This window comes from Pteropus alecto, unplaced genomic scaffold (genome assembly GCF_000325575.1).
Source record: "Pteropus alecto unplaced genomic scaffold, ASM32557v1 scaffold461, whole genome shotgun sequence".
Classification (NCBI taxonomy): domain Eukaryota; kingdom Metazoa; phylum Chordata; class Mammalia; order Chiroptera; family Pteropodidae; genus Pteropus; species Pteropus alecto.
In genome coordinates, this window is record NW_006431079.1 from 1,706,172 (window position 1) to 1,723,697 (window position 17,526).

The window sequence follows — 17,526 nt, forward strand, 5'->3', positions numbered from 1 at the left end:
CCTCTACTGGGTATTTACCCCAAAGACTTGAAAACCCATATCCAAAAAGATGTTTGCACACCGATGTTCATAGCAGCATTATTTACAGTGGTCAGGGTATGGAAGCAACCAAAGTGCCCTACAATAGAAGATTGGATAAAGAAGCTGTGGTACACATATAAAATAGGATATTACTCAGCCATAAGAAGAGATGAAATACTGCCATTTGCGACAACATGGATGGACCTCGAGATAATTATGCTGAGCAGAATAAGCCAGACTGAAAAAGTAGAAAATCACATGATATCACTTATATGTGGGATATAAACCTAAAAGCAACAAATGAACAGGACAAACAGCGACTCAGGGACATGGACAATGGACTAGTGGGTAGGGAGGGGGTGGGAAGGAAGGGAGAGGTAGACAGGGTAATGGGGTTCAAATATAAGGGGCCTGGGGAAGGGTGAAGTGGGTAAAGAGGATCAAATATATGGTAGCTGAAGGAAACTGGACTTTGGGTGGTAATCACACAATAGAATAAATAGATGTCAAATTATAATGTACACCTGAAAATTATATAATTGCATTAAACAATGTTACCCAAATAAACTTAATTAAAAAAAAAATAGGTATTAGTTCATAGAAACTGTCTAGAAGAGACGACATATGAAAAGTCAAATTGAAACTGAGATGTTTAGACTTTTTTTCCTTTAAGTATATTTGGATATAATAAGATTTCTTGTATTTAAATGAAATATTAATAATACAGTTCTTACCACAGCCCTTCCTGGGGTAAAATTATTGTTAAAATTAAGAAATCACATTGCACACTTTAAATATCTTACAATTTTGTCAATTATTCCTCAGTAAAGTCAAAAAATAGTAAAAAAAAAATTTTGAGAACAGGCATTTAATGTTGAAGGACTTTGGAAATTTGTTCTCAAAAGTTTTTCCTGTTGTTTTGATGTCTCATATAATTTTAAGCATATAATATTAACTAACCATAGCTAATTCCCCTACAAAATGCATCTTTGAGGATGTCAAGGGGACTGTTAAGATTCAGCATTCTATTAGTCAATTCTCCTTTGAATAAGGTGGAGAGGACAGATTAAAAACCCTTTTGTAAAAAGTATAATCTTCATCATTCTTTCCATAAGAAGAATCTCATGTGGATATTTGATATATTGCAAATTATCAAACTACAGGATAAACTCAGAATATATATATCTCTCAATTCTTTTCTTTCTAAATGATGTTACTTATGCTAGTTCTCACTAGACTCTTTGTTGAATAAGGTATGAGAATTAGTCTCTAGAATACTATCAAGTATAATGTTAATTATATTAGAAGCAAGTCTATTTCCATACTTTTCTATTCATAATTTCATAATTCAGTCAGGCAGATTCTCATTAACAAAACCCTCCTTGAGGGAAGCAGTACTTTTCCAAATAGCTATTCATCATAATGTTATTTATAACACTGACAAATCCCATCAGGAAATTAAGTATATTATATCTATATGGTATATTAGTAGATAGACATTAATCATACCTATCAAAAGTTTTAGTTAAAAAAACTTTATTATCGAAAGAAAATAGGTCAAACTATTATTTTTTTCTGTTCTCTTACTTTTCACCCAATACATTTTAAATTTTCTACAACAACCACAGTGTAGTTTGATAATCAGGGTCAGGGCAGGGAGTAAAGAGAAACAAAGGAAAAATAACTAGGTTGTTCTTCAGAAAAGTCTTTCAAGTGTTTTACATGTGATTTCCTCCACTGCTCTAAGTTTTCCCATCAGTTTGGAAATCCATTTTTATTACCTCATTTTTCTAGGCATATTGCTCATTTGTTTGTAATTGTCATTTTATGAGCATTTAAATTAATTTTCTCACAACATTTGTTGAACTATATCGATTCCATTGATTTATAATGTTTTCATTGTCAGATACTGATAATAAAGAAGACAGATATGGTCTTGCTCTTGACACTTATTATTGAACTAACAACACACTGATATAATGTTTATAGCCTTGTTTTAGTATTTGGTCTTTGGAGGTATACAGATTCAAGTTGTTTGACTTAGTACTGAAATGACCCTGGGTAAGTCTTTTAGCTTCATCTATAAAATGGAAATGTTAACAGAGCTACCATATAATCTGGCAATTCCTCTTCTGTGTATCTACCTGAAAATTTTGAAAACACTTATCCATAAAAATATATATACCTCTATGTTCATTACAGCATTATTCATGGTAGCCAAGACATGGAAACAACTTAAGTATCCTTTAATGGAAGACTGGATAAAGAAGATGTGGTACATATATACAATAAAATACTACTGAGTTATGAGAAAGGATAAAATACTGCCATTTGCAACAACATGAATGAATCTTAAAAGTATCATGCTAAGAAGTCAGAACGAAAAACAAGAAACACGTGATTTCATTCATACATGGGATATAAAACAAAAAGCAACAAATGAACAAACAAAACAAACAAACTCATAGACAGAGACAATATAAAGATTACTAGAGGGAAAGGGGAATGGAGGGTGGTAGAAAGAGGGTAAAGGGCGTCAAATATATGGTGACGGAGGGAGACTAAATGATGGGTGGTGAGCACACAATGCAATTATATAGATGATGTATTATAGACGTGTACACTTGAAACTTATATAATGTTATTAACCAATGTCACCCCAACAAATTTAATTTTAAAAACTTGTTACAAAAAAATAAAATAAACAAAAAATAATAACAATGTTAAAACATACCAAGTGGTGTTCTTGTGAGGAAAAAGTAAAATAAACTACATATAAATTAAACTGAATTAAAGTGGTGTAAAACTTTTAACATACTGCCTGGAACATGACAAGCCTTCAACATATCATAAGCACTAAAATCTTTTTTTCTATTTATAAGCTTTTTATCTGGATTGCCCTTTTTTCTTTCCCTTAGTCTAAGTCTTTGCTTTTGTGTTTTAAATGTCCATTAAGTCCTTTAAACTTTGTAAAGCTTATTCCAGTTACCCTGTCTTCAATTATTAACTCTTTCATTGAACTGATTCTAGCATACAGTACTTTAGAATATCTTGATACTTACGTTTTGGTTTTGGGCTTGCTTCCCAGGCTAGATTTTAAGTGAACTGAGATGAAGAAACATATCTCATGCCTGCTATATACCTCCCTCTTTATTCTTCGCTTTACTTCATTCATAACCTCCCCTCTTTGACATTGTGTTTGCTGACATACCAAATGTTTTTATTGCAAATTGCATCATTATTATTCATTGTTATTGGTTCATAAACACTTTAAAAAACATTAAAGACTTTAAAATGATACAAATGAATAAAAAATTTAGATAGGCCTATCAATTTTAAAATATAAACCATAAAAAATCTCACATAATTTATTAATTACTTAAAAAATTTACAATTATGTTGCCTAGTTGAATAATTTTGGAAATATATTATCAAAAGTTTTATGCCGAACTTTTGCTTGTGACTTTTGACAGTGTACTGTAATCTTGGAGAGATAAAAGTCAACATTTTTAAAGTTGCACAATTATACTTTCACTGGTGTGTATCCCTAGGTTCCTCCTCGTTTAGGCTTCCAAATAATGTGTCATAGTATATTTGGCATGAAGTAATTCACACCAAACAAGAATTAAAAGATCTATTTTTGAACTGATGTTATGATCCAAAAATAAAATAAAAACATTTTTAAAAAACAACATTGTTAACTGCTTAGAACAAAAATAGGAACATTAATGATGACCTAGAAAGAACATCATCTGGGTTTTCATTCTTTTTTCATATTCTACATCCTTGTTTGTACCACTTTTTTTTTTTGGATCAATTTCAAAAATCATTCATTTTCTGTTCCGAGCACAGAAAACTGTCATGCCATTCTGGCTAGTACCTGACATTTAAACACAATTATACAGGAGCCAGAATTGTTATAACATTTCTATTTTCAGAATTTTGGGGAAATTCATAAGAAGCAAACTAACCTTCCATAAACTGATTTTGTAAAATCTAAATAAATTATAGTTTTTGGTCAACTTAAAATGGCAAATGAGAAAATGTCTGAGCTAAAAACAATAATTTTTTAAACACTGATTCCAAATAAACAAGAACACATCTTGATTTCTAATATCATTCCAAACTCAAATGTGCCAGGGCTCCTGGGAAAAATGACTAATTTCAAGGCTGAGGAAGGGAAGGAATAAGATAAGCCTGAATCGGCTTATGACAGAAAGCTAAAAAAAAAAAAAAAAAAAAAAAACTTTAAAAAAATAATGGGGCTTTTAAAGAATACAGAGACAAAACTGAAGGGGTGCCTGCTGGTCAAATCTAGGATAATTTGTGCATTAAAACAAGGAAAACTATTAATTATATATCATTGAAGAAAAAAGAAACTGGAACATATGAGTCTATATCTTAGACAAGATGGGAATGCTCTTTGTTTTTAATAAAATGTCAGCTACTGACAGATAAAGGTAGAGTGTATACAGAACTGGAAAATCATCATTTTGCAACTATCACTATAAAAATTGGCACAGGTAAGAATCTTCACTAAATGCTAAATCTGGGGGGGGGGGCATGATTTAACGAGTAATAGAATATTTGCAGTTATACAGTGTCTCCTTAAAATGTCTTGCTTATTAGCTGCAAGCAAAAAAAAAACAAAAAAGCAACTATACAATGAAGATATCTGACAATCACTTGAACAAGTATGCAAAATTAACATCATCAATGGAAGGCAGATAGATACTGTGTACTTTCAGATGTGTACTCTAAGAATGACACCCTTAGAAGGAACATAGTATTCCAAATGTTTGTAGTATTCCAATTGTTGATATATAACCTAAATGTAAAGATGAGAGACATCAGAAAACAAATAAATAAAGCATTCTATTAAAAAGGAGAATGGGGACCTGCATTATTCAAAAATGTCAATGTCTTAAGACAAAGAAGGCTTAGCAACTATTGCAGATGAAAAGAGAAAACAGAAATGATATTAAATGCAATATAAGATTTTAAACTGCATGGTGATGGGAAAGAGGGACAAAAAAGGGCTATAAAGGACATTATTAGGTTAAATGACAAAACTGAAATATGGATGGAAGATTAAAGTATTAAACTGATGTTAGATTTCCTATGATTGATAACCATACTATGTTTATGTAAGAGATCATACTTATTCCTATGAAATATACTGAAGATTTTAGGACAAAGAGATGACACATGCAAATTTATCTCAAATGGTTCAAAAAAATTATGTTTGTATGAAAAGAGAAAGAGAGAATATGGATGAAGAGAGAGCTATTAAAAATAATAAAGAATATTATTTATGATAAAAATGGGGCAAAATATTAAAAATAGGTGAATATGGGTAAAAAGTATATAGATGTTTGTTATTGTCTTTTAACATTTCTGTAAGTTTAAAACTATTTCCAAATAAAAAGTCTGAAAAGAATTCCTAAAACCTCTTTACACCTGCTATATTATCTTTATTTTTTCTTTCTTAAGGTATAACTGAAAAAACTGTAAGATATTTGGAGTGGCGATTTGATATAAGGATACATTGTGAAAGGATTCCCACCATCCAGTTAATTAACACATCCATCACCTCACATTTTTAACTTTTTTTTTTTTTGGATGAAAATATTTATGATCTACTCTTTTAGTAAATTTCAATTATACAATACAATGTTATCAACCATAGTTACCATGCTTTACTATGGATTCTCAGGCCCTATTCATCTTACAGCTAAAACTTTGTACCGTTTTACCAATCTCTCTCTATTTCCCCAATCTCTTCCTATTTCCCCAACCCCTCGGCCCCTAGCAACCACTATTCTATTCTTTATTTCTATGAGTTTGACTTTTTTCCTTCCTTAAGATTCTACATATAAATGATGCCATGCACTATTTGTCTTTCTCTGGCTTATTTCACTTAGCATAAAGCCCTCAAGATCCATGCATGTTATCATAAACAGGATTTCTCATGGTTGAATAATATGGGGGGTGTGTGTGTGTGTGTGTGTGTGGGGGTGTGTGTGTGTGTGTGCGCGTGCATCACATCTTTATCCATTTAACTGCTGATGGACACTTAGGCTGCTTCCATCCTTTGGCTATTGTGAATAATACTGAAATGAACATGGAAGTAAAAATATCTCTTTGATATCCTGTTCTCATTTCCTTTGGATATATACTAAAAAGCGAGATTGCTGAATCTTATGGTAGTCCTATTTGTAATTCATTGAGGAACCTCCATAATGTTTTCCATAGTGGTTGGACCAATTTACATTTTCACCAAGAGTGTACAAGGTTCCCTTTTCTCCACAACCTTGCCAATACTTACTTCTTGCCTTTTAATGACAGCAATTCTAAAAGGTATTAGGTGATATCTCATTGCGGTTTTGATTTGCATTTCCCTGATTACTGATGTTGAGCACCTTTTCATGTACCTGTTTGTCATTTATATGTCTTCTTTAGAAAAAAATTCTACTCAAGGCCCATTTTTTAAGCAGATTTTTTTTTTTTTTGCTATTGAGTTATATGAATTCTTTATGTATTTTAGGTATTAACCCCTTATTAGATAAATGATTTGCCAATATTTTATCTCATTCTGTTTATTGCCTTTTGATTTGTTGATGGTTTCCTTTGCTTTGCAGCTTTTTTGTTTCATGTAGTATCACTTATTTTTGCTTTTATTGCCATTGCTTTTAGTGTCAAATGTAAAAATTCATCACCAAGACCTTCATCAAGGAGCTTACTCTCTAAGTGCTCTTCTAGGAGTTACTGGGTTTCATCTTACATTCAAGCTTTTAATCCACTTCGAATTTATTTTTGTGTATGGTGTATGAGAGGTGTCCAGTTTCATTCTTTTGCATGTGGCTGTCCAGTTTCCCCAACATAACTTATTAAACAGATTATCTTTTCACTATTCTATATTCTTGATTCCTCTGTCACAAGTTAATTGACCATATACGCACGGGTTTATTTCTGGGCTCTATATTCCGTTCCACTGAGGCATGTGTCTGTTTTTATACCAATACCATATTGTTTTGCTTATTATAGCTTTATAATACTCATCAAAATCAGGAAGTGTGATGACTCCAACTTTATTATTCTTTCTTGACATTACTTTGGTTATTCGGGGTCTTTTGTGGTTCCACATGAACTTTATGATTATTTGTTCTATTTCTATAAAAAATGCCATTGGAATTTTGATAGAGATTACACTGAATCTGAAGATTGCTATGAGTACTATGAACATTTTTAACATTATTAACTCTTCCTATCCATTAGCATGGAATATCTTTCCATTTATTAATGTTCATCAGGGATACTTGCCTGTATTTTCTTTTCTTGTGGCATCCTTGTCTAGTTTTGTTATCAGGATAATGCTGGCCTTATAAAATAGTTTGGAAGTATTCCCTCGTCTTCTGTTTTTTGGAAGAGTTTGAGAAGGATTGGTATTAATTTTTCTTTATATGTATGGTAGAACTGACAGGTAAAGCCGTATGATCCTGGACTTTTCTTTGGTAGGAGAATTTTGACTACTGATTCAGTATTTTTACTAATTGATCTGTTCATATATTTCCTCATGATTCAGTCTTGTTAAGTTATATGTTTCCAGGAATTTGTTAATTTCTTTTAGGTTTCCAATTTGTTGGCATGTAATTATGCATAATAGTCTCTTATGATCCTCTGTGTTTGTGTGGTACCAGTTCTAATAGCTTCTCTTTCATTTCTAATTTTATCTGAGTCCTTTCTCTTTTTTCTTGGTGAGCATAGCTAAAGGTTTGTCATTTTGTTTACCTCACCAAAAAACAGAAGTTAGTTTCATTGCTCTTTTCTATGGTCTTTTATTCTCTATTTCATTAATTTTTGCTCTGATTTTGGTATTTCCTTCCTTCTACTTACACTGGGTTTTGCTTTACTTTTTCTAGTTTCTTAAGGTGTAAACTTCAGTTGTTTGAGATCTTTCTTTTTTATTATGTAGGTGTTTATCACTATAAATTTCTACTTTATATCTGCTTTTGCTTCATCCCATAAATTTTGGTATGTCATATTTTCATTTATTGCTATTTTTTTTTATTACTACTTTGGTTTATTGTTGACCCAATGATTGTTCAGGAGCATGTTTTTTAACTTCTACATACTTGAGAATTTTCCAGTTTTCTTTTTTGTAATTGATTTCTAGTTTCGTACTTTTGTAGTTAGAAAATATGCTTGATATTATTGCAATACTCTTAAATTTATTAAGACTTGTTTTGTGGCCTAACATATGATCTATCCTGGAGAATGTTCCAAATGTGCTTGAGAAAGTATATTCTGTTTCTGTTAAGTGGAAGATTCTATATATGTCTGTTAGGTCCATCTGATCTAACATAGTGCTTAAGTACCATTTTCCTCATTGATTTTGTCCATATGATCTATCCATTATTGAATGTGGGGTACTTAAGTCCTCTACTATTATCATACTTCTGTTGATTTTTCCATTCACACTTCTTAATATTTGCTTTATATATTTAGGTGCTCCAATGATGGTTGAATAAATATTTACAACTGTTATATCCTCTTAGTTTGTTGACTACTTTGTCACTATATAATGACCTTCCTTGTCTCTTATGATTTTTGGCTTAAAATCTGTTTTGTCTGATATAAGTATAGTTACCCTAGCTTTCTTTTGTTTCCAGTATCTTTTTTTACCCCTTGACTTCCAGTTTATGTGTGTCCTTAAAGCTGATGTGAGTCTCTGATAGGAAGCATACAGTTGTAACTCTTCTTAAATCCATTCAGCCACTCTTTGTGTTTCGATTGGAGAATTTAGTCCATTTACATTTAAAGTAATTATTGATGGGTATGTACTTACTATTGCTTGATAATTCATTGTTCATTGTTTCCTGGCTATTTTTTTAATTCTTCTGTTCCTGTCTTCCTCTCTTCCTCTCTGTCTTTGTGAGTTGGTGATTTTATGGTGTGGTATGCTTAGATTCCTTTTTCATTATCCATTGCTTTGCAGTTACCATGAAGTTGATATAAAACAACTGAACATTATAAGTCTATTTTAAATTTATAACAACTTAAGTTTGAACATATTCTAAAGCTCTACATTCCCTTCTGTACTGATGCTACAACTTATATCTTTTTATCTTGTATATCCACTAACAAATTATTGTAATTTTAGTTTTTACTTTTGTCTTTCAATCTTCATACTAGCTTTATAAGTGATTAACTCTCACCATTACAACATTAGATTTTCTGAATTTTTCTGAATTTTCTAAATATTTACCTTTACAAGTGAGATTTATACTTTCATATGCTTTCTTGTTACTAATTAGCACTCTTTCATTTCAGCTTATAGAAACCTCTTTAACATTTCTTGTAATGAAGTCCTTTAGCTTTTGTGTGTCTGGAAAACTCTTTATCTCTCTTTCAGTTCTGAAGGACAACATTCTGGATCAAGTATTTTTGGTTGTCAGTTTTTGTCTTTCTGCGCTTACATTATATATAGCCACTCTCTTCTGGCCTGCCAAATTTCTGCTGAAAATCTGCTCTTTGTCTTGCGGGGGTTCCCTTTATAAACAAGTTATCTCTTGCTGCTTTTAAAATTCTTTCCTTTTTTAAACTTTTGACACTGTAATTATATGTCTTGGTGTTGGTCTCTTTGAGTTCATCCTGTTTGTAACTCACTAGGCCTCCCGGATCTGGATGTCTGTTTTCTTCATCATGTTAGGGAAGTTTATAGCTATTATTTCTGCAAATAAGTTTCCTTTCTTTCTCTCTTCTTCTTCTTGGGAACCATATAATGTGAATATTGGTTTGTGTGATGTTGTCCTATAAGAACCTTAAACTATCTTCACTCTTTTTCATTCTTTTTTTCTTTTTGCTATTTTAAATGAGTGGTTTTCATTGCCCTGTCATTAAGTTCACTGATCCTTTCTTCCACTTCATCTAGTCTGTTGCTGAACTCCTCTACTGTATTTTTCAGTTCAGTTTTTTATTCTTTAGCTCTGACTTCTTTTCGGTACTTTCTTATATTTTCTATTTATTTGCTGAAATTCTCATTTTGTTCATCCATCCTTCTCCTTAGCCACGTGAGCATCTTTATAAATATTATTTTGAATTGTTTATTAGGTAAATCACTTATTTCTATTTCATTAAGGTCTTTTTCTGAAGTTTATGTTAGTCTTTTATTTGGAAAATACTCCTTTGTTTCTTCATTTTCTTGGACTTTCTGTGTTTGTTCCTATGCAGTAGATAAAGCAACCATCTCTCTTAATTTTCAAGGAGTAGCCTCTTTTAGGAGGTACACCTTTCATTCAATCTTTCTTGAGCTCTTGATCATCCTCTAGACGTGAGCTAAATAAGAAACATGAACCTCAGGAAGTAGCTTTTAAAGTATGCAAATTGGACTTTTTCAGAAAAAGACTGGGAGATGGGCATTTCTCTCTGCTCCCACCATGCCGAGCTTGAGGGGACAGCCACAGCAAATCTTTGCGAACCCATTACAAATGCTTTCTTTGTTTTTCATAGTCTGGTAGATCTCATGAACACAAGTCCCATTGGCTTTCAGAGCTAAGTGTTTTGGGGGCCCATTCTTTCGGTGGAAGTCTTAGTAGTTGGGGGATAGATACTGGGTCGAAACTCTTCGTGCCTCAGGAAGAAGCTGGAAGTTGTAAGTTGCTTTCTGATTGCCTGTCACTGAACCAGGGGTGGGGTTTATGGTGAGAGTCTGGCTCAGCTTTTCCTACATGTTTCAGTGTGAGTATTTTCTCGTTTGCTTGATGTGTAAGAATTGTTCAGCTATTTCTGAATTTCTTTAAGTAGGAATTGCTCCATGTGTAGCTGTAGATTCAGTGCATCCATGAAAGGAAGTGATTTCAAGAGCTTCTTATGTTGCCATCATGGACTGGAACGCCTTCTCCCTCCCCATCTCTCCACTGTCTGAATGTATTATTTTTGTGTTAGTTTACTTTGGGGAATAGGGGCTGGCAGTAAAGAAGAAAGGAATTAGTTTTATTAGACAATTCTAGGGAGTTGTGAGGAAGTACTCTCAAAAATATGAAATTAAAAAAAAATGCTGCATTCTCAGCACTCACTTAAATTCTAAAGATCAACGTAGACAGAAATGAATGGTCACCTAAAAGAGACAGAGAGGCTCTTAACTACGGAACACTCTTATTTAGACTGAATTGATCAAAATAGGAATTCGATCAGCTATTTGTTGGCAACATCCACCCAAACACTGTTCAGGACAGAAATGACTACAGTCATAGACTTTTAAATATTCTATTCTCATTGACAACTTAATCTCTAATTTCAGTTACAATGGGCTGTGTTAGTCTGACAGGTGTTAAATATTTGACATTAAATATTCCTTAGTTTAATTCCACAATCAAAATCTTTCTGATTTTGATATGGCTTCCCATAAAGATCTTATGAGGAGAGAATGTGCTGATAATCAAGATAATGTATATTTTGTTCTATTTAACCTCTTAACTTATCACTGTAAGTTAATAAACTAGCATGTTGGTTTTAATGCATCAGTCTAATGAACTTAGATAATGTGAGACAAATCATGAAAGGTGATTTGTCTCCTCTTGTACTGAAAATCTGATTTCTGCATCTAGAAAATTCAGATGTTGGAATTTAATTAAGGTAAACAAAACAACAAATGTTCCTTTGTGAAGTCATTTCAGAAAGCAAGCTAATCCTTTTCCCTGTTGGTGTTACTCATTTACCTGTATGTAGCAGAAAGTATAAAAAACAATGCAAATTGGCTCACTGAACCAAATTCTTTTATAGTTTCTTTCTTGGACTATAGAGCCTTGAAAACACAACAAACAAACAAATAAATAACAACAACAAAAAAGGTTTTTCTTATTCCTTTACTGGGGCGTGGGATTTGCAAGCAATCTGACTATCTCAAGGAAACAACTGATAAGAGACTTAAAGCAGAAGTCAACAATTTGAGAATGTGGCTGCATGTGAGAGACAGGATTTTTCAGGGCACTATGAAAATTATATTGTCTGGTATCCAACATCATAAGTCCCATGTGGTAAATGGTGGAAAAAGTATGGTTTCTACTACAATAGCCCCAAGCCAGGCAGTTTCCAGTACCCAGAATCAATTCCCTGCTTGCCCTTCACCCATGAAATTACATAAGTTATCCAATATGTTGTCATAAATTCTTTTTTTTTTTTTTTTGCATAGAGAAAGTAGATCCAGTTGTCTGAAACTAAGAACTCCAACTAACACTCTGAAAAATTCAATATTTTTAATTTCTATAGTTCTAGCCTATGAATTTCAGTTCCACCATCTTGATGCTACCACCACTAATAGTAATGAGTTAGCATTTACTTGGGTATTTCAAAGATAATATGAAAGATTGTGATAAATCATCTATAAACATTTTGTTTAAATACTCTATGATCCTGAAAGACCACCTCAGAAGAAGACTGACGGGAAAATTATAGGTTCACCATAAAAGGATACAAATATTCTTAATAAACCAATTCAAAGATATGCTATTTTTAGAAGTATTCAGATTACAATCAATATTTTAGAAGAGAACAATTAAACTTGCATGTAATTTTTCTTCTTGCTCTCAACAATATAGTAATTCAGTATTTTTAAAGTAACCCACAGAACTCATACTGGCAGTTCTAATAAAAACAAATATGGCATTAAAAAAAAAAAAAAGATTCCTAACTGTTGTCCCTTTGACTGTACTTTGGCTAGAAAAGTTGTTGTACCTGAAGATTGATCTCTGCCTCATAGAAGGTTAGGCATGAGCAGTAATGTCGATCTGAGTCAATATCTGTCAGGACCACCACAAAAAATGTTGGCTGCTTCCTTTCTCTGGACAGCTGCCATCCGCTGGGCTGACAAAACTAAAGGGGATAGAAAAAAAAATTGTCACATTTTAAAAATATAATGAAAATTTATTTTTACAAATCTCTCAGAAATGTTAAATGCCTCCCCCTCATTTAAAAACTTTCCAACTGATGTGTCATGTTACTTCAGCTAATATAAAAAAACATGTACAGGTTTATAATGTAGAACACCTTCACTAATGTGCATAAACATTTTATGAGAATAGCCTAAATTTCCAGATATGACTCATTCTGAAACACAGGTTAGCATATATGGGAAAAGAGCACCAAATATGAGACTTTCTCCCATTATAACAAATAATAAAGTAAGCTAAAGACAAAGTTCTAAGTCTCTATCACTGATGGAATACAGAATTATTTTTAAATTTCTTCATTAATCTAAGAGTCTTTAATTCAGTACAATGAAAAAAAGACATCTTGTTCATCAAGACAGACCACATTTGGGCTATAAAATACACTTTAAGATATTTAAAAAAATAGAAATCATACAATGTATGCTCTTAGACCACAGTAGAATTAAATTAGAAATCGGTAACAGAAAAACAGTTGGAAAATTCCAAAAATACTTCGAGATTAAACAATACATTTCTAAATAAACATGGGTAAAGGTGAAATCTCAAAATAAATTTTAAAATATTTTTAACTAAATGAAAATAAAAATACAACTTATCAATATTTGTGAGCTTCAGCAAAAGCAGTACTTACAGGGAAATGTATAACATTGAATACAAATATTAGAAAATAAAAATCAATAATCTAAAATTCTATCTTAGGAAACTAGAAAAAAAAGAGCAAATTAAATCTAAAGCAGGAAAAAAATTTTTTAAATTAGAACAGAAATGAGTGAAATGACAATGGAAACTCAATAGATAAAGTTAACAAGACCTACAGCTGGTTCTTTGAAAATATCATTAAAATAGACCAACCTCTAGCTAGGCTAACTAAGAAAAAAAGAGAGCAGGTACAAATTACTATCAGAAATCATCCCACAGATGGCAAAAAAATATGAAAGAAATACTATGCACAACTCCATGTCCACAAATTTGATAACCTAGATGAAATGGACCAATTCTTGGAGAGACACAACCTGATAAAACTCACAAAAGAAAAAACAGACAATCGGAATAAGCTATATCTATTAAAGAAATTGAATTGATAATTCATAACCTTCCCAAACTGAAAGTATCAGGCCAAATAAGTTCGCTAGTGAATTCTACCAAGTATTTATGGAAGAAATTACACCATTCTCTACAATCTTCTTCCAGAAGACAGAAGCAAGGGAAATACTTCCAGACTCTTTCTATGAAGGCAGCATTACCCTAAATAACAATAACAGAAAAATAAATTAACAAGAAAACTACAGACCAATAACTCTCGTGAACACAAATGCAAAAATCCTCAACAAAACATTTGCAAATCAAATTAAACAATGTATGAAAAGTATTATATACTACAACAAAGTAAGATTTATTCTAGGTTGCAAGGTTGGTTCAATATTTGAAAATCAACTAATATCAAGAAGCTAAACCACCCAAAATCATATAATCATATCAATAGATGCAGAAAAAGCATTTCAAAAAATTCAACACCTATCCATGACAAAAACTCTCAGCAAACTAAGAATGGAGGGGAAGTTCCTTAACTTGATAAAGAACATTTATTTTTTAAAAATCTACAGCTAACATCATACTTAACAGTAAAAAACTAGAAGATTTCTTCCTAAGATTATAAACAAGGTAAGGATGTCCTCTCTCCCCAAATCTTTTCAAAAAGAATGTTTGTGTAGAAAATCTGAAAGAACTGACAAAAAGTAATCCACCTGGAAGTAATAAGCAATTATAGCAAGGTTAATATACAAGGACACAAGGTTAATATACCAATAATGAACAAGATTTATTTAATATAAAAAATACAATATCATTTACATTAGCACCCCCCCCAAATAAAATGCTAATCTAATAAAATATATAAAAGATCTATATATGAGGAAAACTACATAACTCTGATGAAAGAAATCAAAGAACTAAAATGAGAGAGATTCCATGTTCATGGATAGGAAGACTCAATATTGGTAAGTGCCAGGTCCTCCTATCTTGATCTATAGATTAAATGTAATCCCAAATCAAAATCCCAGGAAGTTATTTTGTGGATATTGATTTTAAGGCTTATATGGAGAGACAAAAGAACCAAAACAGCCAACACAATACTGAAGGAAAAGAACAAAGTCAGAGGAATGACACTATCCAACTTGAAGATTTACTATAAAGCTACAATAATTAAGACAGTACAGTATTGCTGAGAGACAAATAAATCAATCACACAGAATAAAGAGCCCAGAAATAGACCATACAAATATAATCAACCAAACTTTGACAAATGAGCAAAGAAAATACAGTAGAGCAAAGACAGTCTTTTCAACAAATAATAATGGACCCACTAGATATTTACAGTCAAGTAAAGAAATCTAGACACAAACCTCTCACCCTTCACAAAAATTAACTCAAAGTGGATTATACACCTAAAAGTAAAACATTTTTACCATAAAACTATAAAACTCCTAGAAGTTAACACAGTAGAAAATCTAGATAACCCTGGGGTTGAATGACTTTTTAGATATGACACCAAAAGCACAATCTATGAACTAAATAATTGATAAGCTATGCTTCATTAAAATTAAAACTTATGCTCTGTGAAAGATATTGTCAAAAAAATGAGAAGACAAGCCAAGGACTGGGAAAAAAAATATTTGAAAAGACTTCTGATAATGTCATCTAAAATATGTAGAGAATTCTTAAAACTCAATAATAACAAAATGAACAACCCAATTTAAAAAGGGACAAAAGATCTGAACTGACACTTCACCAACAAAAATATACGGAAGGCAAATAAGCATATAAGGTGTTCAACATCATATGTCATTAGATTATCGCAAATAAAAACACAAGATACTACAGCACACCTAATGGAATGGCCAAATCCAAAGCACTGACAACACTAAAATGCTGGCAAGGATGTCAAGCAACAGGAACTCTCATTCATGCAAAATGGTACAGACACTATGGAAGAAAGTGAGGCACTTTCTTACAAAACTAAGCATACTCAGAGCACATGATCCAGCAATTGCGTTCCTTGGTATTTACCCAAAGTAGTCAAAAGCATGTTCACACAAAAACCTATAGGAGCTTTATTCATGATTACCAAAACTTGGAAGCAACCAAGATGTCCTGCAGTAGGTGAATGGACAAATAAACTGGCACATCCACACAATCGAAGATTATTCAGCACTAAAAAGAAATAAGCTATGGAGCCATGAAAAGGCATGGAGAAACCTTAAGTGCATATTACTAAGTGAAAGGCACCAATCCGGAAAGGCTACATATGGTATGATTCCAACTACATGACGATCTGGAAAATACGAAACTATGGAGACAGTAAAAACATTAGTGGTTGCCTACGGTTAAGGGTGTGGTAAAAACATGAATAGACAGAACACAGAAGATTTTTAGGGCAGTGAAACTATTCTGTATGATACTATAACAGTGGATACAAATTATGACCCATTTGTCGAAACCCATAGAATGTACAACACCGAGAGTGAATTCTAATGTAAATTATGGACTTCAGGTGATAATGACGTGTCAACCAATGTAGGTTCATCCATCAGTTGTAACAAATATACCACTGTGGTAGGGAATAGTAATAGTACGGGAAGCTGTGTTTTGTAATAGAGAATATATGGGAACTCTGTACTTTCTGCTCAATTTTGCTGTGAATCTAAAACTGCTCTAAAAAGTAAAATCTTTTTTATAAATCAGAAGAAAAAAGGTATCTTGATTAGAAGTAATGTTCAACAGAAAGAACAGAAATAGAATTGGGCTCACCAATACAGCAGCTCTCTGTGCCAGATTACCTTCTGCTTAATAATTGTAATCTTGAGCAATTTTGTTAATCTCTCAGAGCCTCAGTTTCTCATCTACAAAAGGTAGAATATTAGTACTTACCTGCTTCTAATTTTGAAACATGTACATAAATTAACACATGCAAAGTGCTCAGAATAGCCTCTGGTGAATAATTTAGTGATGTATTAGTAATTACGATTATTACCCCCTTGTTTCTAACCTCAGTTTCTATCATCATATCTATAACACTTTCTTTCTTCTTATGTATCAATTTTTCTAAAACTTGTCTCTCCTAAAATAAAATAAAATAAAATAAAATAAAATAAACCTGTCCCTCCTTTCATTGCCTCATTGACTCAATCTAAAATGACATAAAAAAAATTAAGATTTGGATGGTTTCCTACATTTGGAGAGAGACCTTAAACATGTTCACAACTTCTCTGCAGAATGAAAAATTCTACCAGACCAACAGATTTTAATGTAACACAATATAAAAGTTCGCTGATATGTTTACATACATTCCACACTGCAACTAACCTTTAAGAAATGACTATTTATTAAATTTTGGTGTGGTATCAAATAAGTTTCTACAATTATCTGAAAAGGTTATTAAAATACTCCTTTATCCAACTACATACTTATGAGACCTGATTTTTTCCATATACTTTAACCAAAACAAAATACTGCAAGAGCTTGAAAGCTGAAGCAGGTATGAAAACTATACATACAT

General features: G+C 32.1%; 1 protein-coding gene across 4 annotated transcripts in view; it reads right to left on the reverse strand.

Annotated features, from left to right (window-relative positions):
• The window catches only part of SBF2 (SET binding factor 2), a 367,203-nt gene that overhangs the window by 194,289 nt on the left and 155,388 nt on the right, over nucleotides 1–17,526 (reverse strand). For all 4 annotated transcript variants that reach the window (XM_015596647.2, XM_015596644.2, XM_025038517.1 and 1 more), the window contains exon 3: nucleotides 12,757–12,894. In XM_015596647.2, the coding sequence (XP_015452133.1) occupies nucleotides 12,757–12,894 (138 nt within the window). The remainder of the gene's footprint in view (nucleotides 1–12,756; nucleotides 12,895–17,526) is intronic.